Source organism: Urocampus carinirostris, chromosome 8 (genome assembly GCF_059441175.1).
Source record: "Urocampus carinirostris isolate Australia breed hairy pipefish chromosome 8, RoL_Ucar_1.0, whole genome shotgun sequence".
NCBI classification, from domain to species: domain Eukaryota; kingdom Metazoa; phylum Chordata; class Actinopteri; order Syngnathiformes; family Syngnathidae; genus Urocampus; species Urocampus carinirostris.
The window spans coordinates 11,013,958-11,039,404 of record NC_142356.1 but is presented as its reverse complement, the minus strand read 5'-3'; the positions used below and the strand labels follow the sequence as shown (position 1 = coordinate 11,039,404).

Genomic DNA, 25,447 nt, shown 5'->3' with positions numbered 1-25,447 from the left:
TGTGTGTTAGATAAGATCCCTTGTCATTTGTCATTTTAATATGTAGGGTAGGTTACTAATGTAGGCTGAATTATAAAGCAGACTAGTGGTAAACAAAGCTAAAAGATTTAGAGTTGACATTCTTTAGCTGATCCGGCTCACCTGAGGACAGAAAGTCTGGATCCAGCCCAGAGAGAGACCCTGCTCTAGAAGCTAACGATGTAAAGCAGTCTTTTCAACAGTGAATGCAAGTATTTACATAAAGATTTTCATTATGATCACGTCAATATTGGTGGGACAACACATTATAGAGGTACTCCATTTTAATTGTAATGACATATGTACACTGAGGCTATTGCTACTTGTACAACCCCCCAACTCTGGGTCAAACGTCTCAAACACGCTGTATAAAATATATGCTTATTTTACCTTATTCCTTAGCTATTTTCATCTTCCTCAATACACACAATACCTTTTCCAACACTTAAGAAAATCAATAATATTCCAATCTCCGTCTCGTTGAAATATTTTGATCACCGGCTCCAGTTTGAATAAATTCATTTGTGTTTTTAATCAATCGATATGAGCGTGTTTTGAAAGAATTCATCATTTATCGTCAAACCAATAGACTGCAAATTATTGACAAGGTTGACGTGATTTCGATTTGCCAGATCTCCATTACTGGGTAGCTGGCTCCTACTTCAAGCACCATTAATAGGAAAAATCTATTTTGCAGAGCCACAAATATAGCTAGGATTTACATATATTGTTTTAACCCTGCATCTGCATTTATCCACACATATGATTTTTAGATCATGAGGAAATGGCGAATATATTGTTTTTGAGACAATGCTCTCCCCATACAGTTTTTGTGTAAAAATGCTAGTAACATGTAGCTTACATTTTCAATTGCAGGAAGTTCTTCCCATCACAATTTAACAAGGGGAATTGCTACCTTAATTTTTTGCATGGCTCATGATAAATGTCCAGGATGGATATATAATTAATTTACTACACATTTCATAGTGTCCTGTTTAGGTATAGCATGCAACTGTCTTATTGGGAGCGACCTGTAAGAGGAGATAACGCATGGAAGAACAATGTCATACAAACTAAAACCAGCTGCCGTTGATCACGAGAGGGGGAAAAAATGTAACAGCAGAGCGAAGACCCCAGAGAGCAGTATCTGTGTTATATTTAAGAAGACATGTTGGGGAGCATGGCAACAATTCGAAGCATTTACAAGCACTTTACCAAATTCAAGCATCTTCAAGGATTTCAAGCACCCGTACAAACCCTGATTGCTACACTCCAGAAAATCCGTTAGGACTCCATATTGAAGAAACTCAGTTGTGTTTTTATCAGTCTATGTGTGTGTTTTTGACCGTTTTAGTAATTCATTGTCAAATGATTGACCCGCAAATTAATAAAAAACAAATTTAGTTCCTTTTAAGTTATGAGACTTAGCGTTATCCAATAGAGTGGACATTTGGCGTCCCTTTTTTAGAAATCTGGTGGAATTGCAATCTGCCTGGGAAATCGCATACCTGTCAACCTGTACGGTTTTGCCATACAAAGTACGTTTATCATGCATTTCAAGACGTGTACGACGTACAAGAAAATCTGTACGGAAAAACGAAAATTTGTCAATGATGGGTACCATCCGGTATACACCGACTATCACGAAACGGCAAATCAATTAAGTCAAAAGAGTTTGCCGCGGTAGCCTCTCTCTCGGTATCGTTTTTTTTCCGTTGCAAACGAGGCGAGCGGTTTGATGTGGTGAAAGGAAGTCCGTCTCTTTTTAGAGAACCGGCTTTTCGGCTCAACTCATTAAAGAGAGACGACTCTCAAACGGCTCACTTGCTTTGATGCTTTATATTATGAATTATTATGTTGTATAAATGTAACAGGTGTAATAATAACTTTTGTTTTATTGAAATTCCTGCTGAAATATGTTGTATAGTTTCTGTATATGTGTCCTGGAATGATGAGTCCAACAGTACCACCTGCTGGTATGTGGTAAGGTTTGGTTTGGCTTTAGACGTTGCGACAGGAAGGTGGGGGTTTTTGGCAGTCTACAACGAGCTGCCAACGGTAAGACACGATCTTTTGGTGCTCCGCAAAAAGTTACATTTAAACATTATAACCACAGCTGACAAATCTCTCAACATGCCCAGTAATAATAATAATAATAATAATAATTTCCTTTGTATTGTCATTCTTTGTAACAATGTACACAGAACGAAATGTCGATACATCTGACCCGTTGTAGCGAGTCGATGCAGCCGCAGCCAGAGGGCGCCGCTATTATACCAATTAGGTATGTCTCGGTCGAGGCGCGAACCAGCGACCTCCTATGTGATTGATGTTGTCAAGCTGTTTGGATTTATTGTTTAAAATTAACTTTTTTTTTCGCCGTTAGACTGCCAACAAACCCCGCCTTCCGGTCACATGTCAAAAGCCAAACCAAACCTTACCCCATACCAGCAGGTGGCACTGTTGGACTCGACACAAAAACTATACAACATATTTCAGCAGGAATTTCAATAAAACAAAAGTTATTATTACACCCGTTACATGACCAGCTCAGTAGCCTAGATGGTAAGGCGCCCGCTTTGAGACTGGGAGGTCGGTGGTTCGCGCCCCAGCCGAGTCATTCCTAAGACTTAAAAAGTGGTCGGCGGCGCCCTCTGTTGGCTGCGGCTGCATCGGCTCGCTACAACGAGTCAGGTGCAATCGACATTTCGTTCTGTGTACATTGTTACACAGAATGACAATACAAGGAAATTATTATTATTATTATTATTATATTATAAAGAAGTTAAGAAAAATAGGAAGTATAAAAGGAGAAAATGAAAAAAAGACAGGTTTGTGGTGATCCCTTTAATTAGTATATTACAAACAATAATTTAATGCAGAAAATGAATTCGTAATTTGAATAAGATAATGTAATACTCTACTTAATTATATTTGCATGTATTTTTTCCTTCTACAGTGAACGTCCAAGCTACTTCATTTTTGATTTTTCTTTTATACTAAACCTCATTCATGTCGAGTAACTCAGGATCTCACAACAAAATGTTCATTAACAATATATATATATATATATATATATATATATATATATATATATATATATATGATATAACGGGCAGTACGGCGGCGCAGCGGTTAGCGCATGTGCGGCACAGTTCTAAGGTATTGGGAACCTCCTGTGTGGGTTCAAATCCAGCTACCGGACTTCCTCTGCGGAGTTTGTATGTTCTCCCCGTACTTGCGTGGGTTTCCTCCGGGCACTCCGGTTTCCTCCCACATTCCCCAAAAAATTTCAAGTGGATTGGCCGGTCCAAATTGTCCCTAGGTGTGAATGAGCGAGCGACTTGTCTGTCCCTGTGTGCCCTGCGATTGGCTGGCAACCAGTTCAGGGTGTCCCCTGCCCACTGCCCGATGATTGCTGGGATGGGCTCCAGCACCCCCGCGACCCTACTGAGGATAAGCGGTGCAGCTAATGAGATGAGATGAGAGATATGATAAAACGAAACACATGTAAGATATTACATGGTAAACTACATAAATAAACACGTTTTAAAAAATAAGGTGTAAGATTATTTTGTATTTTGTAAGGGAAAATACGACAGTTTGTAAGGGCATGTAGCCGTGGAGGATTTCCTTTTAAACACAAGAGAAAAATGCTACATGTGTTTAAAACGTCATTTTGCCCGATTACTACACAGGGTTGGGTAGGGTAACTTAAATTAAATTACTCCAATACCAAATATTCTAATAAAAGACAAAAGGAACTAAATATGAATCGAATGATGACTCACAACACGTGGTAAGCTTTCTCTCCTGGCTTTGATCTCTTTGATCTCCGGCAAAACTAACATAAAATGCGACAGAAACAAAATGAAAATAAATCTACAGCTTGCCAACACCATTTTTGCCGTTCCATGTATTCCGTTCCTCCCCAAGCCTGCACAAAATGTAGTCATTTTACTCATATTTAGTTTCTTTTGTCTTTTATTAACATATTTGGTATTGGAGTAATCCAAAAGTCATTGAAAGTAATCCAGTTAAAGTAACCCTACCCAACCCTGTTACTACACCGCATACCATCAAAAATATGACAGTTATAACCATTACATTTAATTCCTCATCCTCTAAATCACAAGCAGACACATTAAATACTCACATGGTAGCATTTTTACAGGATATCGCCCCAGTTTGACAGCACAATAGCAGGATTTATCCCCCTCTGCGATTTCTTCTCACAAAACAAATCCAGAAAAACAAAATGGCGTGACGATCGCTCAGAGTTACAAAACAAATCTCGGAGAGTATATATATATCTGCAACCCGTTTAATGATATCTCCAGATTGACAGCGGGGTGGACGACTAGCCGCAGTCATGTTAGCATTTAGCTTGCCGCACATTAATCCTGGATGGTAGGTGGCGCATATTCAGATTAATCTCAAATAAATCAGAACTGCAGCCGCTCTCATGTCTTCCACCACGTCAGAAGAGAGGCTGCAGATTATCACTGGCCGCTAATCCTTTCAGCTCTTTACTATTTTCTAATTCATCATCTGAGGACAATAAAAAACATCCAGTTCTCACTTTCACGTATAGCCCTCATTTCCTGTCTTTATTATGCTCAAGGAGAATGGATTCGAAAGATTACCACGAGAGGAAGTAATGGATTATCAGACACACCGCTCCAAAAACAGATTTTGATTTTTTTTTTTTGTGCCTTAATAAATGGAACCAACGTTACAAAACTGCATGTTGTATGTCATTGGGTTGTCTCATCTCATCTCATTAGCTGCACCGCTTATCTTCAGTAGGGTCGCTGGGGTGCCGGAGCCCATCCCAGCAATCATCGGGCAGTGGGCAGGGGACACCCTGAACTGGTTGCCAGCCAATCGCAGGGGACACAGGGACAGACAACTCACCCGTTCATTCACACCTAGGGACAATTTGGACCGGCCAATCCACCTGAAATGCATGTTTTTGGAATGTGGGAGGAAACCGGAGTGCCCGGAGGAAACCCACGCAAGCACGGGGAGAACATACAAACTCCGCACAGGAAGTCCAGTAGCTGGATTTGAACCCACACAGGAGGTTCCCAAGACCTCAGAACTATGCCGCACACGGGCTAACCACTGCCCTGTCATCAGGTTGTGATATTAAAATTGTTTGGATGATATGAAACTTTAAAGCAGTGGTCCCAAAACTACGGCCCGCGGGCCGGATGCGGCCCGCCTCCACATTTGGTCCGGCCCCTGAACAATACCAGAAAGCATTTTGATTTTTTTTTTTTTAAATATATATATGTATTTGTATTTGATTATAAAGTTGGACTTTTGCAATAAAATGTTCCTTAGTTATGAACTATTTTTATTATTAACTATTAGTAACTATTTTATACGGCGCAACAAGGGTTGCTGACTAGTCAAAATGTTATATTTTGGGATTTCACATATAGCCCTCATTTCCTGTCTTAATTCTTGATGCAAAAGGAGAATGGATTCGAAAGATTGCCACGAGAGGATGTAATGGATTTTTAGGTACTGTATAGTACACTGGATTATCAGACACACCACTCCAAAAATAGATTTTGATTTCTTTTTTGTGCCTTAATAAATGGAACCAACGTTACAAAACTGCATGTTGTATGTCAATGGGTTGTGATATTAAAATTGTTTGGATGATATGAAACTTTAAAGCAGTGGTCCCCAAACTACGGCCCGCGGGTCGGATGCGGCCCGCCTCCACATTTGGTCCGGCCCCCTGAACAATACCAGAAAGCATTTTGATTTTTTTTTTTCATATACAGCGGAACCTCGGTTTTCAAACGCCTCTCAGTTCGAACAAATCGGTGTTCGACCAAAAATTTTGAGAAATTCTTGCTTCGCTGTTCGGTCAAAATTTCGGAGTTCGAACGCCGGTATACTAGGGTGCGATGCTGAGCGGCGTACGGGTGTAGATCGTGTAGATCGCCCCCACCCCTCGTGACCAACTGTTATCACGTGCGCACTTGCCTCTTTTTGCTTTCGCTTTTAATATCGGTGAACGGAGTGTTTTAGCCCCTAACTATGCCTCCGAAGAAGGTCGGTGCAAGCAGGACAGGTGAAAAAAGAAAAGTTGTTCGTACAACTATTGCCTTTAAGAAAGACATAATAGCTAAATATAAAGGAGGTGTGTGAGTTTCCAAACTTGCTAGGGAATACAAGATGCGCCTTCTGCTGACCACCACAAAGGTAAGAAATCCTATTCATAATTATTTTCTTTATCTTTTTTTTTTACACATTCGTGTTAGCATGATCTTTCGGACGGAAGATTACGATAACGCGAACGTACGATTAGCCTGGGTTAGCTCTATGATTACGTTGAACATTCAGGTAAACATTCAGGGTGTTGGAACTGAGCTCAAAATTCAGGGGGTTGAAATGGAGCCCCCTTTCCAATGAAGCGCTAGCCACTTGTAGTGCTAAATGACTTGTAAACGACCTGATTTTTTTATTTTTACACGTTCATGTTAGCTTAATCTTTCGTACGGAAGATTACGATAACGCGAACGTACGATTAGCCTGGGTTAGCTTCATGTTTACGTTAAACAGTCATGGTAAACATTCAGGGTGTTGGAACGGATTAAAACGATTTACATTATTTTTAATGGGAAAAATGATTTCGGTGATTGAACAAATCGGTTTTCGAACAGGGTTCTGGAACGGATTATGGTCGAGAACCGAGGTTCCACTGTATGTGTATTTGTATTTGATAATAAAGTTGGCCTTTTGCAATAAAATGTTCCTTAGTTATGAACTATTTTCATTATTAACTATTAGTTAGTAACTCTTTTATACGGCTCAACAAGGGTTGCTGACGAGTTAAAATGTTATATTTTGGGATTTTGGTGTTGTTTTGTAAAGCAGAAAAAGTGAAGTACCAGTATGTCACCACTAGATAACATAGTCTCACAGGTAAGAGAAGGGTGTTTGGGGCAAGTCTCTCGGGACCTCACGTGATTTAATGAGACTTGTTCAATAAATCACTCTTGATGTCAACAAGTAAATGGTGTCGTGTGAGACTGACATTTACCATCTATTTTGCAGGTGAGATGAACAATATTTTTTTACATTTAGGCACTCCTGCAATCATCACACTTTTTCTGTTACAAACTACCACAGAAGGGAAAAGTTATGTGGCCCTTAAAGGGACAGTGTGTAGATAAAAAAAAGTCTTCTCAATTATATTCAAGTCAATTCACATTTATTCATATAGCCCTTAAACACAGAAATGTCTCAAAAGACTGCACAGGATTACAATGACACAATTACCTGATCTTAAACCAACATGCGGGCAAGGAAAAACTCAAAACCTCAGCGTGAGGAAAAAAGAAACCTTGAGAAGGGACCTCACAAGTGGTAATCCCCCTTCCTGGATAACCAGGGTGGAATAGATTTAGCATTGAGTTACAGTACACAAACATAGTAAACATCAATAAAAGAGAACACTAGAAAGTACTATTTAGGGTCTTGATAGTACAGACCACACATGAAGTGGTGATTTATCAGTGCGGTTATCAAAGCGTTTTTAATTTAAGCCCGCAGAACCCTTGAAAACCGCCAGGTGGCGCCATCTATAAAGGGACAGTGTGTGGAAAAACGTGAGAGTCTCAGAGACTCTGCATGCGCAGCTTAGAGGGAACACATATACAGTGGCTTGTGAAACGATTTGCCCCCCTTGAACTTTGTGTACTAATGCCACATTTCAGACTTCAAACTTTAAGATATAAGACTGTAATTTCTTGTGAAGGATCAACAGTAAGTGGGACACAATCATGAAGTGGAACACAATTTATTGGATACTTAAAACTTTTTTAACAAATAAAAGACGAAAAAGTGGGTGTGCAAGATGATTCAGCCCCATTGAGTTAATATTTTGTAGCGCCACCTTTTGCTGCGATTGCAGCTGCAAGTCGCTTGGGGTAAGTCTATCAGTTTGGCACATTGAGAAACGGATATTTTTGCCCATTCCTCCTTGCGAGACAGCTCGAGCTCAGAGAGGTTGGATGGAAAGCGTTTGTGAACAGCAGTTTTCAGTTCTTCCCATAAATTCTCAATTGGATTGAGGTCTGGACTTTGACTTGGCCATTCTAACACCTTGATATGTTTTTTGGTGAACCATTCCATTGTAGCTTTTGCTATGTTTTGGATCATTGTCTTGTTGGAAGACAAATCTCCGTCCCAGTCTCAGATCTTTTGCGGACTCCATCAGGTTTTCCACCAGATTTTTCCTGTATTTGGCTCCATCCATCTTCCCATCATAACGTCTTGCATTGTTGACAAAAAGTATGATTTTGGTCTCATCTGACCAGAGCACCTTCTTTCACATGTTTGGTGTGTCTCTCGGGTGGCTTGTGGCAAACTTTAAACGACACTTTTTATGGATATATTTAAGAAATGGCTTCCTCCTTGCCACTCTTCCATAAAGGCCAGATTTGTGCAGTATACGACTAATTGTTGTCCTATGGACAAAATTTCCCACCTCAGATGTAGACCTCTGCAGTTCATTGAGAGTGACCATGGTCCTCTTGGCTGCATCTCTGATAAGTTTTCTCCTTGAATGAGCTGAAAGTTTAGGGGGATGGCCAGATCTTGGTAGATTTGCAGTGGTCTGATACTCCTTCCATTTCAATATCATTGCTTGCACAATGTTCCTTGGGATGTTTGAATCTTTTTGTATCTAAATCCAGCTTTAAACTTCTCCACAACAGTATCTCGGACCTGCCTGGTGTGTTCCTCGTGCTTTATGATGCTCTCTGCGCTTTAAACAGACCTCTGAGACTATCACAGTGCAGGTGCATTTATACAGAGACTTGATTACACACAGGTGGATTCCATTTATCATCGTTAGACATTTAGATCAACATTGAATCATTCAGAGATCCTCACTGAACCTCTGGACAGAGTTTGCTGCACTGAAAATAAAGGGGCTGAATATTTTTGCACACCCACTTTTTCGTTTTTTATTTGGTAAAAAAGTTAAAAATATCCAATAAAGTTTGTTCCACTTTATGATTGTGTCCCACTTACTGTTGATGCCTCACAATGAAATGAAATGAAATGATCTGCATTTATATAGCGCTTTTCAAGTCAATGACTTCCCAAAGCGCTTTACAATGTGCTCCACATTTCCCAATAGCGGCCTTGCAGCCATGTAAGGCGCTAACCTGCTTATTGGGGGTATTAGGGGTTCAGTGTCTTACCCAAGGACACTTCGACATGTAACACGGACGAGCCGGGATTCGAACTGGGATCCCTTGATCACAAGACGAGCGCCCTAGCCTCCTTTTTTCACAAGAAATTACAGTTTTATATCTTTATGTTTGAAGTCTGAAATGTGGCAAAAGGTCACAAAATTCTATAAAATAACAATAATACATAAGACCCTACATATCTAGTAACTGACGTTTGATATCCTTTGAAGTACACACTGTTGAGTTTAAGCGGAACTCTGTAAAAAGATACAAGCAGGGGGGCGCATGCACAAGCAAGAGTGGAGAGTACATTTTGATTTCAAATTATGGTATTTCCTGTGTCAAATCTGCCAACTCAAAATTTTAAAACACCCCAACCAACCTGGCACCGTCATTTTCCTGCAGATATTCAATATTATTTTTCTCATGCTGGTATTTTCGAATGTCTTTCAGGGTCTGCATTCATCCTCAGAATTATCGATAAAACAATTGGACTGAGTTTTTATCCTCGCACCTGCGAATGGATACAGAGCCGGATGTGAAGGGGTTTGGGGGTCGACGGTATTGAGAACTGATCCTGCCATATGTAGAAATACATAAATATATGAATAAATGAAAATACTAACAAATGTATGTAAATACTGCATGACGTATGAAAAAATATAATTAATAAATAATGTATGCCATTTGAATACAACAGCACGTAGATAAATAATGTTATAGCTAAGTATATGACATAAATTCAATGTTTTTTGTTTATTTATTTGTCATTCATTTTGGTATTTATTTGTTGTGTATGTTTTTTTTTGCTGTGTAATATGTCACGATTTTTGTCACAACAAAATGCTATTTAAATGAGTCCAATTGCCAGAGCCTTTCACCGATTGGTTAAACCAGGGGTGTCAAAAAGGCGGCCCGCGGGCCGAATTAGGCCCGCTAAGGGGATTGAATTTGGCCCGCAAGATAACGCTGATGTCATGATTACCGATGTGATGCACCTGTGCTTGCTCCTTTGGCGCCAACTGCCTCGGACTTTGATTGGCTCCCTGTCACTATGTAAACCCTCGTCTTTCTGTCACCTGTTGTCAGTCCGTCTGCAAACCTCAGTTTACTCTAAGCAAGCTTTTTTTCACCCTGACTCACACCTGTGTCTGATCCCGTCTGTTCCCCGGCTTCTACCCATTTTTTGATCCTGACCACGTCTACTCTCCTCTCCTGGCTTTCGACCACGTTTTTGCTCTCCTGTCCCGGCTAATGACCTGTTTTCCGTTTCGGACATCGCCATCACTGGCCACGGAAGTCCCACTTCCGCGTTCAGAGCGACCTGCTTCCCGGATCGTGAGTGCAATCCTTTCCTTTCTTCCCAATAAAACTGAGAAACGTAACGCAAGTGGGTCCTGTCTCCGTTCTGGTCCTGACTGCTGAGGGAAGCGCAAGAGAAAAACGACCCTCTCTTTTATCTCGTTCCTTTTATTCTTTCCCCTCAATCTACTATTCCGGCCCTCGAGAGAAGGTTTGTTCTATCATGTGGCCCCCGAGTAGAAATGAGTTTGACACCCCTAGGTTAAACAGTGGTAAGTGACCCGGCTATAGGTGAAAAGCTCAGGCAGTTTGACTGACCCCCTAATTTAAATAACATTTTGATGAGACAAAATACAGGTGAAAATTCACGACGAAATAAATAACAAAATAAATGACAACTCACATAATGGAATAAATGTCATATATTTTTATGTTTATGTATTTACCCGTTCATTTATTTATATAGCATATATGTGTAGGTATTAATGTATTTTAGGGCTGCAACTTACGATTAATTTCACAATTGATGAATCGGTCAATTATTTTTTTGATTGATCGATAAATCAAATTTTTAATTTCCCTCCCATTTATTCAAATATTGAAATTTTGGACAGGTAGACTATAATAAACAAAATACAAAAAATTATGATATAAAACAATAAAAATGTTTTTCAATTTGCTTGATATTTTTTAAAAATGCATAGAAATGTATGCTACACACCTGGAAATATGTATTATATTATTTTTCCTACCACCTTATCAACGGATCATATTAAATTTGGAGTTATCGTACAAAACAAACAAGAAAAAAACAATACATTTCAATTTCTGTAAAAAAAAATTCATCCACAAACAAAATAAATCATCAAAAATGCAAACAAACCCACTTTTCAAAATGTTGTCAAAAAAAATGTTTTTGGGGTTAAATTTGGGAATTTAATGAACACTGCCAGTATAAAAAAGATACTTGCTCAAGAAACTGCCTCTTGGATAGAATAAAACATGTCAATATTATTATTTTTCTTTTTCCTTTATTTGTTATTTGTTTCTTTCTGTATTTCTGTCTGTTCCCTTGAAAATTGTTAACTTTGTTTTATAATGAAACAGTCAAACACTGTTTAAACTTTTAAACAATTTTGTTTGTAAATCATGCAATGTTCAAAATGTAGTACTGTATACCAAAATGTAACACAGCTTTTTCATAAAAACTGTCTTGGCGTCCTCTGCTGGACCAAAACGGTACTACAATGCCCAGCGTCACAATGAAATGGTGTGCACTCTAATTTGCATTGATTTAACGTTCTTGGTGGCTCATAAAACACGTGGTACCATGAATCGATGATCTAATTAGATTGCAACACTTTTAATCATCGGTTTTGTCGATTTGTTCCTTCAGTGCTAATGTATTTATACATTTATTTCTTCATATGACAGTATTGGTCCTCCATAGGACAGGGAATGGGAGTAATTCATGCAGCAAATCCATCACGTTGTAAGTCTTACCCTGTCTTTGACTATGATACACTTTGCAGAAGGAAAAGAAGGACAATAAATATAGAATTAGTCAAAAGTTGAACTTCTGCCTCGTCATTGCAAAATACTCCACTCATAACAAATCCAGTGGCAAAACTAGATTGAAGCTGTGCACTTAAAGCAAACCTTGCCTCACACCAGGGTTGGGTAGGGTTACTTTAACTGGATTACTTTCAATTACTTTTGGATTACTCCGATACTAAATATGCTAATAAAAGACAAATAAACTAAATATGAATACAATGATGACTCACAACACGTGGTAAGCCTTCTCTCCTGGCTTTGATCTCTTTGATCTGCGGCAAAACGAACATAAAATGCGACAGAAACAAATAGGAAATTAATCCAAACAGCTTGCCAACATCATTTTTGCCCTTCCATGTATTCCGTTACTCCCCAAGCCTGCACAAAATTTAGTCATTTTACTCATATTTAGTTTCTTTTGTCTTTTATTAGCATATTTGGTATTGGAGTAATCCAAAAGTAATTGAAAGTAATCCAGTTAAAGTATTCCTACCCAACCATGCCTCACACACAAACACTGTGCACCCACTCATTTTTCGATTTAAACAAAGATGCCCCTATAGATGTAACATTACTCCTAGGGTTAGGTACTTTTGTTCTAGAACACAGTTTAACTTTTGGTGTAGTAAAATGATTAGTCACATACAGGATGATTCTGTTTCCTGTATCAATCCCCGATCAAAGCTCCGTTCTCCTGTCCCAGCTACCCGTAACCTGATTCTATTTCCTGTATCAATCCCTGATCCAAACTCCGTTCTATCCCAGCCACCCGTAACCTGATTCTGTTTTCTTGATGGATCCCCAATCCAAGCTCCGTTCTCCTGTCCCAGCTACCTGTATCCTGATTCTGTTTCCTGTATCGATCCCTTATTAAAGCATTGTGTGAAACATTACACATTTGGGTTCTTGCTTGCACCGGTCCTGACATATTTGTTTTATTACTGTTCTACTAATGAGCAGGTTATGAGTTTACAGGGATAAAATACATGTTATATACATTTTGAATTATTATTTATTTGCCTGTCCCTAAAAAATGGACAGAGGTTTATTTATGGATTAATGTCTCTACTGATCGAGCACTGCTTTTAGATAAGGCATTTTTTTTCCTTTTTGTACAAATCTTCAATACAGTTATTTCAATAAAAGACGTAAAATTTATTGTATGATTTCTTTTTTCTCGCTTTCATCATAATCACCCCCATTTTCTTTGAAAAACGAATTAATAATTATCCAATCATTTGACTACCGTAAATTCCGGACTATAAGCCGCTACTTTTTTCCCAAATCTTCAGCCCTGCGGCTTATTCAGTGATGCGGCCAATTTATGTCATTTTTCTAACGGCCGCCAGCGGCGCTCGAGTACAAAAGGTAAGATTTAGACCGGTGGAATATATGCACAGAGGAAGACTGCAACTTCTTGGCTTGTGCATAAATTAAATCAGCGTAAACATACCCTCATCATGCAAAATGCAAATTGAAAGGCACATGACGCAGCTTTCAAGCTAAAATTAATCGAGCAGTCCGATAAAGAAGGAAACAGAGCTACTGCACGTAAACGAATCGATGGTGAGACGCTGGAAACAGCAGCGGGAAGAACTGGAGAAATGTAAAAAGGCGAAAAAAGCTTTCCGAGGTAATCTAGGTGGCCCGAACCGGAAGACCTTCTAGAAGTCCGGGTGAACACACAGAGAGCAGATGGCCGAGGTGTTTCGACTGTGCAGATCAGACTGAAAGCAAAAACAATCCCCACCGAAAATAAAATTCCGGATTTTAAAGGAGAACCGTCGTGGTGTCTTAGATTTATGAAACGAAAAGGTCTGTCCGTCAGGAGATATATATTTAGTGGATATATATTTTTCCCACCCTTACCTTTGGAAATATACACTTATTTCCTTAGATTACTTTCAACGGGACCCGGACTCTGCAGGCCTGCCTCAAACCTTAAGTACCGGTATCATTTTCCGTTCATTTTGCCGGCTGTGGTTTTTGGACTGTGTACTTTAATGAAGGACATTTAGTTTCAATTGCGGGACTTAAAGTCGGGTTTGGGTTAATTTTGTGTTTGTGTTACATCTTTTCACGTGGGCACATGCGGCTTATATACAGGTGCGGTTTGTGTGTGTACAAAATCGGTTTTCCTCTTAAAATGTGGTGGGTGCGGCTTATAATCAGGTGCGCTCTATAGTCCGGAATTTACGATCAATAGTCGCTGACTAGTCGACTATTAAAGTAGTCGTCGGTTACAGCCCTAGTCCCAATACCTTTTTCCATCACTCTTTGGTCCCCCAGAGTGTGACCAGGAAACAAGCAGATGATAAACACATTAAGGTAACAAAGCAGACTTGACGAACATGCGAGTGAGAGTGGGAAATAAGTAAAACTATAAAAATATTTTTGGTGTTCTCACATTGTTGGAGCGGAGGGAGACTCGGCCCCCACAGCGAGCACAGAATTTGGTTTGGCAGTAGGAACACGAGTGGCCACATCCGTCGGCAAACTTGGTCTTGCGGCAGATACCGCAAGTCGGGGCGTCGTCTTTCTGCTGCGTCTGCTGACGTTGAGTCTCCGCCCCGATGCGACGCACCTCCTCTTTATAGCTCTCGAACTGCTGGTGCAGTGTTCTGGAAAGGAAAACACAAATAAATAAACATCAACAAATACACAAATAAACAAATTATTTGCTGACTGAGAATATACAACTATACCAAAATAACTCCTATAGATCTACAAATAAAAACACAAAACACAGAATTGCAGTCCTGCACGGTTGTCATGGCGCCCAGCTGGCCCCGCCCCTTGAACCAGCTGACCTGCATTTCCTGATTACTCCTATGGGTACTTTAACGCGCCTCTAGGAACTGCCCTTGGCCAGATCGTTGTTTACCCTTGTTGAAAACTTGTTGATACCTTGTTTTGCTTGTTGGACTTTGTTGCACTTCGGTGTAACATTCCGAGAGATTCCTGCAAGTTCTGTTTGATCCCGTTAAATGCCTAGTCTGTAGTTTTGCCTGTATTTGAGCCTGCTTTTTTTTGTTTTTGGTCCGTTTTTGTGTTGGGCAACTTTTGTCAATTAAAGTGATAGATCGTCTACTCAAATGAGTTCCAACTTCCTGCTTCCCGACCCGCTTCGTGACATGACTTAATGGTCTTTGTGGTTAGCGCGCAGCCCCAGGGTGCCGAGGTCCGGGCTACCGCAACCCCCCGTGTGAAGTTTGCATGTTCTCCCCATGTCAGGTTAATTGTCCCTTGCCCAGTGCTCGAAGACAGCTGGGATGGGCTCCAGCACCCCCGGGGCCCTAAGTAGGATAAGCGGTGCAGATAATGCATGGATAGATGGCTGGATGAATGGATGGATGAATGGTCTTCAAGGGTCAACCTAAGGCCTATTTGGCAAAGAAGGAGGAAGAAGAGGGAAGGGGCGAAAGAAAGGGGGAGAAAGATGAACTAGGAGGAGTAAGAAGGAGAAGGATGAAGAAGGGGGAGTATGAGGAAGAAGGAGGAGTAAGAAGAAGAAGGGGAAGAAGGAAGAAGGTGGAAGAGGAGGGAAAAGAGTAGGAAGTATGAGGGAGAAGGAGGAGCAGAAGGAGGAGGAGCAGAAGGGACCAGGAACAAGAGGGAGAAAGGTGGAAGGAGAGGAAAACTAAGGAGGAAGAGAAAGGAAGAAAAGAGAGAAGGAAGAAGAGGAAAAGAAGTACAAAGAAGAAGGAATAAAAAGGACAAAAAGGAAAAGAACGGAAAAAGGAAGAGGAAGAAGAGGTGGAAGAAGAAGAAAGAGGAAGAAGATGAATACTATGTCATCACACTAGTTTTACTCACTGTACCATGCTGTACAATGTTCTTTTGGCTGAACTATTTCCCATAATGGTCCATGACAATGTGGCACCGTAAGTAGAAAAAAATAATGTCATGATATCACCTACAATTTCAGAAGCCTAGTTTCATAGGATTCAGTCTTATCCCCGCGATCTGTGTTGGATTCCCATTGTATCCAATGCTGAGCAAATGAGGTCAGTGATATTCGCTGATATTCGCCATTGCTCAATTACAGCAACATACTGCAATAAAACCTTGGTGTAAGGCAAAACCTAGACAGGGTTGGGTAGGGTTACTTTAACTGGATTACTTTCAATTACTTTTGGATTACTCCAATACCAAATATGCTAATAAAAGACAAAAGAAACTAAATAGGAATAAAATGACTCAATTTTGTGCAGGCTTGGGGAGTAACGGAATACATGGAACGGCAAAAATGATGTTGGCAAGCTGTTTGGATTTATTTTCATTTTGTTTCTGTCGCATTTTATGTTAGTTAGGAGATCAAAGAGATCAAAGCCAGGAGAGAAAGCTTACCACCTGTTGTGAGTCATAGTTGTATTCATATTTAGTTTCTTTTGTCTTTTATTAGCATGTTTGGTATTGGAGTAATCCAAAAGTTATTGAAAGTAATCATGTTAAAGTAACCCTACCCAACCCTGAACCTAGCTATAGGGAATCTTTCTTTGTGAGCAATCAGGTACCAAACGAACCATGGCCCAGTACCAGTCTACGGCCCGGTGTTTGCCGAGAACCGCCTCCGACCATGTACTGCCATCTATCTTGTCAATGCCAACCGAGGGCTCAGCTCAGTCCAAGCACCATGGGAACAGCTGTCGGAAACAGAGGGTTCGCGGTCGGTTGCCGTGGTAACACGGCAGCATCAACTGCTTGGTGTCAGCGGGGTTCAGTGCACCAGCTGTTCTTGTTCTTAGAGCCACATTTTCTCATTCTTGTGTACTGCTTAGAGCAGATGAAGCCGCTCTGACCCAAAGTAGAAAAAAAATTAATAAAATAAAAACCTCTCCGTGGAAACTTGCACCCTTACATACGGGCTCCGCGGTAATCTTCTGAAAATTGGAGACTTAATGCCAAATCTAATATTAGAACTCATAAGCATGACTCATATAGAGTAGATCAGGGGTGTCAAACTCATGATAGAACAAAAACATTCTGTCGGGGGCCGGACGAGTAGATTAAAGAGAAAGAAAAAGAGAGATGAATAAATAAGAGAAAGAGGGAGGGAAAAGGAGAAAAGGCAGGAGAAAGAAAGAAAAAGAGAGAGAGGGAGAGAACGTGAGAAACAAAAGAGATAAAAAAAGAAATAGTGAGGGAGGGGGAAAAAAGAGAGAATGAAAGAAATACAAAGAGAAATAGAAAGAGAGTAAGAGAGAAGAAGAGAAAGAGAAGAAAAGAAAGAGAAAAAAGAGAGGGTGGGATAGAGACAGAGAGAAAGGATGGAAAAAAGAAAAAAAGAGAGAGAGAGAGCATAAGAAACAAATGAGATGAAAAGAGAAATAGTGAGAGAGGGGGGAAATAAAAAGAGAGAATGAAAGAAATACAAAGATAAATAGAAAGAGAGTAAGAGAGAAGAAGCGAAAGAGAAGAAAAGAAAGAGAGAAAAAAGAGAGGGTGGGAGAGAGACAGAGAGAAAGGATGGAAAAAAGAAAAAGAGAGAGAGAGAGAGAAAGAGAGCATAAGAAACAAAAGAGATAAAAAGAGAAATAGTGAGAGAGGGGGGAAATAAAAAGAGAGAAATGTCTTTCTTTCCAAAGAGAAATAGAAAGAGAGTAAGAGAGAAGGAGAGAAAAGAGAAGAAGAGAAAGAGAAAAAGAGAGAGGGTGGGAGAAAGAAAGACAGAAAGGGAGGGGAAAAAAGAATAAAGAGAGAAAGAGAGAGAGAGCGAGAGAGAGAGAAAGGGAGATCAAAGAGATCAAAGCCAGGAGAGAAAGCTTACCACGTGATGTGAGTCATCATTTTATTCATATTTAGTTTATTTTGTCTTTTATTAGCATATTTAGTATCGGAGTAATCCAAAAGTAATTGAAAGTAATCAAGTTAAAGTAACCCTACCCAACCCTGGTAATATCCATCCATTAACTGCACCGCTTATCCTCAGTAGGGTCGCGGAGGTGCTGGAGCCCACCCCAGCTATCCTCAGGCAGTGGGCAGGGGAACCCCTGAACTGGTTGACAGCCAGTTGCAGGGCATAAAGAGACACTGAGGGACAATTTGGACCGGCCCATTACCTGACATGCATGTTTTTGGAATGTGGGAGCAGGGTTGGGTAGGGTTACTTTAACTGGATTACTTTCAATTACTTTTGGATTACTCCAATACCAAATATCCTAATAAAAGACAAAAGAAACTCAATATGAATAAAATGATGACTCACAACAAGTGGTAAGCTTTCTCTCCTGGCTTTGATCTCTTTAATCTCCGGCAAAACTAACATGAAATGCGACAGAAAAAAAATGAAAATAAATTTGATTCATATTCAGTTTCTTTTGTCTTTTATTAGCCTATTTGGTATTGGAGTAATCCAAAAGTAATTGAACGTAAACCAGTTAAAGTAACCCTACCCAACCCTGTGTGGGAGGCCCTCTAGTTCAGACAGTTTTGATGTATTTTTTGTTTGTTACTTTGTTCCTGTGTATAGGTATTAAACGCCATCCTTTTTTTGAGCAGCCCAGCTTCTGCGATTGCTTCCCTGCATTTGGCTCCACCAGTAATTGCAACATATATTATTAAATACTTTGTAACTATTCTATATTTCAGAAGAATCCACTCTTAACACGAGCAGTTCAGGCTTCGTGCACAGTCCTGGAACGAATCAAGTTCGTAAGAAGAGAAATGCATGTTTTTGGAATGTGAGAGGAAACCGGAGTGCCCACGCAGCAGCGGGGAGAACATGCAAACTCCACTCGGGAAGGCTGCGGTTACTGGACTTGAACCCTGAACCTCTGCACTGTGGGGCTGCGTGCTAACCACCCAGCCTCTGTGCCGCCTGCCTGTAACATGTAGCCCACATTTTCAGTTGCAGGAAGTTCTTCCCGACACAATTCACCACATGGAAACAGTACTTTGATTTTTAAATGTCCTGTATGAATACGAAATCCTTGCACTAATATACATTTCATAGTGCACCTATGTGCACCTAGTAGCATGCACCTGTCCTCTTGGGTGTGATTATGCTTCACAAGACAATGCCATAAAAACTAATCCCAGATGCCGTTAGTCACGAAGAAGAAATGCAATGGCAAAGCAAAGCCACAAGAGAGCAGTGTGGGTGTCATTTTTAAGATGACTCTTTGAGAAACCGCAACAATTTTAAGCATTTACAAGCACTTCACCCAAATTTCCAACACGTTTTAATCGTAGCATTAAAATTAAAGCATTGTCAAGGACAATTTGTTACAACATATATTTGTAAGCAATCCTTTTTGAGGATTCTGGATATAAAATCAAAGAAAGGTGTCACGGTTGCCATGGCGCCCAATTGGCCCCGCCCATGTGGCGCCAGCTGCGGCTCGTTGACAGATTGGCTTTCCTTCTATTTAAGCTCAGTGCTCTCTATCTCCCTTGGTCAGTCCATCAACAAACCTCTGCCCCGAAAGAGGTGGGTTCTGACCTGGTCCTGTTTCCTGTTGGTATTTCCTGTCCGGTATTGTTCCCGTTTATTTTGTCCTGTTTAATATCAGTTTCCAGTTTTGTTCCCGTTTATTTTTGTCCTGTTCATTATTCTCTCCGGTTTTCGTTCTCGTCTAGTTTGTCCTGTTTAATTTTGATATCCTGGTTCATTATCAATCCTGCCTGTCCCGTCCTGTCCGGTATCGACCCCATCTGATATCTGCCCGGGCAATTGGTATCGATCTTGTCGGTCTCTGGCTTCCTGTCCTTCCACGCCAGACCGCTGCCTAACGTGAACCACTCCCCATTTCCCGTAAAATAAAAGCTTGTGTGAGAAATGTCACGCATTTGGGTCCTGATCCTGTTCAGGTTCTTGACAAAAGGGAACAGGAATAAGAGTAGCACTTGCCAAGGTAATTGCAGTTCTGTAATTTAAGCTGAGTTCATGTGAAATGTTGAAAAAAGAAATCATATTTTATTTTAACCTTAAACAGGGTTTGGTGAATGCGCATATGATAGGTTGGTCGTTTTGGTTGTAATATTTCTCAGAATTCACTGTGTGAATACAACTTGTTTTTATATTCCTAAATATAAAAACAATCTTTCACACACACACATGAAGTAATGTTTCAATAATCAGTCTAATTGCATCTCTTGTACGTTTATCAGTCTTGTACTCTTTTATTTTGAAGTCGCATTTCCGGTGGGTGGATGGGCTACTCGTCAGTGCTCTCCCGTTTGGGAATTTTATTTACCTTGATGCTTGTTTTTATTTGAGTAATTTTGCCAACATAGAGTTCATATAAGTTTTAACTTTAACAACATATGAAACTGATGGGGTTCAGTAGCTTTAACAAGGTTAAAAAACACTGCTTTTTGCATATTCGCATCGCATGTGGAAAGAACAGAGTGAAAAGCAACAGATATTGGATTCACCAAAGGCAAACATTACTGTGTTTGCTTTCAGCTTTGGCAACCTTCACAATTCTGCCCCTTTTTTTTCTATCAAGATTTCAAATCTTCGCATCAGAATGCAAGCAAATTTAAAGCATCCAGATGGCATGTGTGTGTCTATCTGGCAGGAAAGTTTCTCAAACATTCTGTTCAGGCCTCCCTATTATATGTGACTTGATTCTTAAATAACTCAGAATGAGTATGAACAACAACTCACCATCAACTAGAACCACAACTAGACTTTGTTAACTTGATGATCGTCAAAGTGAAGAACAAAAGGAAAGATACACTCGACTACAGTGATTCAATACTCAAGTCAAGTCATGTTTATTTGTATAGCCCTTAATCAGAAAGAGTCTCAAAGGGCTGCACAGATCAAAGACTTTTGCAAACTATTATTACAGACTATTAACCTACATGAGGGCAAATGATACACATATTATCAACAATAATAGGTGTCAGGTTCAACCCAACACTTGTAACAAACACCTGTATACAAAAAGGACACAGGGAATTGTGTATAGTTTACTTGCAAGGGAAGCGAACGGAAAACTGCTTTTGGTCACAGTTCCTCCAACTCACTCGAAAGCAGCCTTCCCTCACCTTGCCTTTTATTCAGAAAAGGAACGCCCTAGTTACAAGGTGGTTTCGACTGCTAGACAGAAGAATGCATTTGAAGGTTAAATTTCCAGTTGAAACCAGTTTTTGTACAAACACTTGTTATTTGAAATGTGACTGATTAACTCTCTTTAGCAATACTCAAGAAAAGATCCTTGGCTTTTCAGGTCAAATCTGTATCTTATTCACACCAATGGTTCTCTCTAGAGTGCAGTGGAAAACTTTTGCTTGTGAGAACATCCTATTTCGTAAGCACAATATTTCAAGCAAACATATAACACAAATAAATGATAGTAAAATTGAATAACTTATGTACATTATTCCAACAATGGAAAGCTATTCTAGTAATATTCTTCACGTGTGTTTGAAAGGACAGATCGGGGTCAAATAGGACACCTACATTTTTAACTGAGTCACTCTGGGTTATCTTACATTTGTCAATGTTTAGAGCAGTTTTTGAGAACAAGTCACAGAATTTAGATGCACCAATAACTAACATTACAGTCTTTTAAGAGTTAAAGCGCAAGAAGTTGAGTGACATCCACTCTTTAATCTTATTGAGGCAGGCCTCCAAATTTCCACAGTTTAGTGTGGCAGATTCCTCCATCGGAAAATATAGTTGAGTGTCATTTGCGTATGTAACAAAGTTGAAATTTGATTGTTTTGAATGTTTTTTTTGAATTCTCACAAAATCTGTGTTTTTGTTGTATTACTGTTAATATTCTGGTACCTCATTCAGTTGTTAAGTCATGGGCGTCTGCGACTGTCTTTTTCGTTTGGCACCGAATTTGTAAGCGCTGAAGGTAAGATGTGCCCAATATCAGTTGGATAAAAAAATGCATATTTTGCTAGACATATAAGCTGCTTTTGCAAATTATTTTTGTATATAAAGATATATAAGATGTGCTAAATGATGTATATTAAAAAAAGCACTAAATAAGAAGTAAAGCAATACAGCTTGAAACAATGATGCAACGTGTTTTGATGCAAACACGCCACAAGGTGCGGCCTGTTGAGTGATGACCCGTTTTTTGTATCTTTAATATTTTAGATAATTGCAGTCGTGAACAGAGGCCCCTGACTTTTGTATTGTTTTGTTTACTGAATGCAGGTACGTGGGAAAGTTATGTTCATTGTTATTATGGAAGTTTCATTATTAATGTGCTCGCATGTTGTCTGCTTGCCGTAGCTTTAGTGAATTTGTAAGCGCTGAAGATAATTGCAGTCGTGAACAGATGCCCCTGACTTTTGTATTGTTTTGTTTACTGAATGCAGGCAATAACCCCAGAGACTATGAAACCTTGTGTCGTGCATGAAAGAGGGTCGCTACATAAACAACAACTCACCATCAACTAGAACCACAACTAGACTTTGTTAACTTGATGATCGTAAAAGTGAAGTACTAAAGGAAAAATACGCTTGACTACAGATTCAATCTCAAAACTCAAGTCAAGTCATGTTTATATGTATAGCCCTTAATCACAAAGAGTCTCAAAGGGCTGCACAGATCAAAGACTTTTGCAAACTATTATTACAGACTATTAACCTACATGAGGGCAAATGATACACATATTATCAACAAGTATAGGTTACTCATATGCTATAGAGTAGAAGTGTGTTTTAAGCTTAGATTTAAACATTTGCACTGAGGTTGCAGATCGGATCTCAGGGGGAAGAGCATTCCACAGCACCGGGGCCCGGATGGAGAACGCTCTCGAACCTGTGGATCTCTTCTTGGCTCTTGGGATCACTAGTAGACCAGCGTTTCCAGAGCGAAGGCTCCGGACCGGAACTTAGGAAGAAATTAAATCTAAATGATATGAGGGAGCAAGTTCATGTATGATTTTCTATAATACCAACAGAACCTTAAAATCACATATTAAGTTAACAGGGAGCCAATGCAGGTTAGCTAAAATCGGGGTAATGTTTTCAAACTTTCTTGTCTTAGTTAAAAGCCTCGTTGCAGCATTTTGTACCAGCTGAAGGCTCTTCATTTTGGACTTCGGAAACCGGAGAGTAGTGCATTACAGTAATCGAGACGGGAAGTAACAAACGCGTGAATTATAATCTCCGCATCTGACTGAGACAGCAAAGGACGAATTTTAGCAATGTTGGAAGAAAGCTATTCTAGTAATATTCTTCAGTATGTATCCTACTTTTTCAAGTGTTTTTTTGCTATGCGGCGGAGTTTTGAGCCGTGGAGCGGGAGGAAGCTAAGCGAATCTAAATTAGCAAGCTAGCCAAAAAAGTCACTGGACTGTCTTACAAACAATGTAGATATGCAGGGTTGGGTAGGGTTACTTTAACTGGATTACTTTCAATGACTTTTGGATTACTCCAATACCAAATCTGCTAATAAAAAACAAAAGAAACTAAATATGAATAAAATGACCAAATTTTGTGCAGGCTTGGGGAGTAACGGAATACATGGAACGGCAAAAATGATGTTGGCAAGCTGTTTGGATTTATTTTCATTTTGTTTCCATCACATTTTATGTTAGTTTTGCCGGAGATCAAGGAGATCAAAGCCAGGAGAGAAAGCTTACCACGTGTTGTGAGTCATCATTTTATTCATATTTAGTTTCTTTTGTCTTTTATTAGCATATTTGGTATTGGAGTAATCCAAAAGTAATTGAAAGTAATCCAGTTAAAGTAACCCTCCCCAACCCTGGAGAGGGAACACTATCCCAGCTGTGATCCTACGATTCGCCAACAGTAAACATGAAATTGATCGGATGAAGCGACAGGAAACTCAAAGGTACTGACGTATATCTCAATGATCACTTTCCAAAAAGAAATGCTGACATGGCTAAAAAAGCTAGATTCTTAAAGAAACAAAATGAAATACAGAAGATGTGGGTTAAGAACTGTAAAATTTATATCAAACTTAATGGACCACCTGAACAAGCTAGAGTATTGGTAATTCGGGACGTAGAAGGATTGAATAGATATGAATAAAACTATAAGTGAGTCAAAAATAGTTTGCAAAACAGGGAAAATAAACTCATGGAATGACATCCAACCAAAATACATTTATGACTGATTGTGAAATAGGACTTCATCAAACTATATTAGAGCAAGAGCTATCAGAATTGAGATGTATTGAATACAGTGACGATGATCATTTTAAACTGGATGATCAATTAGACGCTGGCATCCAGTTCCTATCGTTTATCGTAAAGTGTCATGTTTGGCGCGGTTGCCATGGCGCCCAGCTGGCCCCGCCCATGGACACCAGCTGACTCTTATTGACTGATTGCTTCTTGACAGTATTTAAAGGGTGCGTTGCTGGATGGTTTGTTATACCTGTTAAACTTTGGTGAGACTGTTTAATTCTGAGAAATGCCTGGTCTGTAAAGCTGCCTGCGTTTGATCCTGTTTTGTTTTTGGTCTGATCCGTTTCGGACAACTTTTCTTTTGTTTGGATTTCTCATCGATCCCCTGATCGAGTGTGCGCACCCTCCTTTGCTTTCTCCAATAAATTGTGTGAGTAAGTCCACGCAAATGAGTTCTTACTTCCTGCTTCCCGCTCCGCTACGTGACAGTAAAGTATTATACTGAAAATAAATATGATAATAGTGTTAAATCAGAAGAAACATTTTCAATGATTTACATTAACAGTAAAAGTAAGGCATCTAAGAGTATTTCAATTATTGATAAAGCCAAATTCTTTTTGTACTATAATGCACTGTATTTTTTTCTTAATTTTGTCATGCTTGACGTTAATTATTACAAAAGTTCACTCCATCCCCTTTTTGTACTCCGAAAACGTGCAATAAGAACTATACACGAGGCAGGCTACTGTGATCATACCAATATTCTATTAATGCAGTTCAAACTTTGAAAGAAATTACAGGATGAGCTCAAATAATGTCTAAATATTCACCTGTTCAAATCCAGATACAAAAAAAATAATACAGAGAGGAAGAAAATGGCATCTGAATGATATAGCAAATAGAAGATGCAAGCAAATAAATATTGTTATTGTTATTATTATATTACTATTATAATAATCATAATTATGATTAGAACTGTCATTAATTGTTATTATTGCCATTATAGGTGTTTTTTTGGTACTACATTTAGCTAGCACCTCAAATGTAACTAAATAATGATCCGAGATAACTAGTACATGATGGCACCATCATGTTTGAGGTTGAAACTCCTCGAGTCAGAACCAAGTCGAGCGTGTTTCCATCTTTATGGGTTGGCAAATCAACCAAAGTGATTGCACAAACACTATAGAACAATTTATTGTTGAGTTGATTCAATAGCAAAAGGTTGGACAATTCTGAAGTAGCCGATTCGTTTCCGAAAGACACATCTCT

The 25,447-nt window shown here is 39.5% G+C and overlaps 1 protein-coding gene across 1 annotated transcript in view; it reads right to left on the bottom strand.

Annotated features, from left to right (window-relative positions):
• Positions 1–25,447, bottom strand: part of LOC148360706 (regulating synaptic membrane exocytosis protein 1-like) — a 122,221-nt gene that overhangs the window by 76,993 nt on the left and 19,781 nt on the right. The window contains exons 2-3 of the mRNA XM_088341603.1: positions 14,512–14,725; positions 12,051–12,071 (exon numbers count right to left, since the gene is read on the bottom strand). Of these exons, the coding sequence (XP_088197729.1) occupies positions 12,051–12,071; positions 14,512–14,725 (235 nt within the window). The remainder of the gene's footprint in view (positions 1–12,050; positions 12,072–14,511; positions 14,726–25,447) is intronic.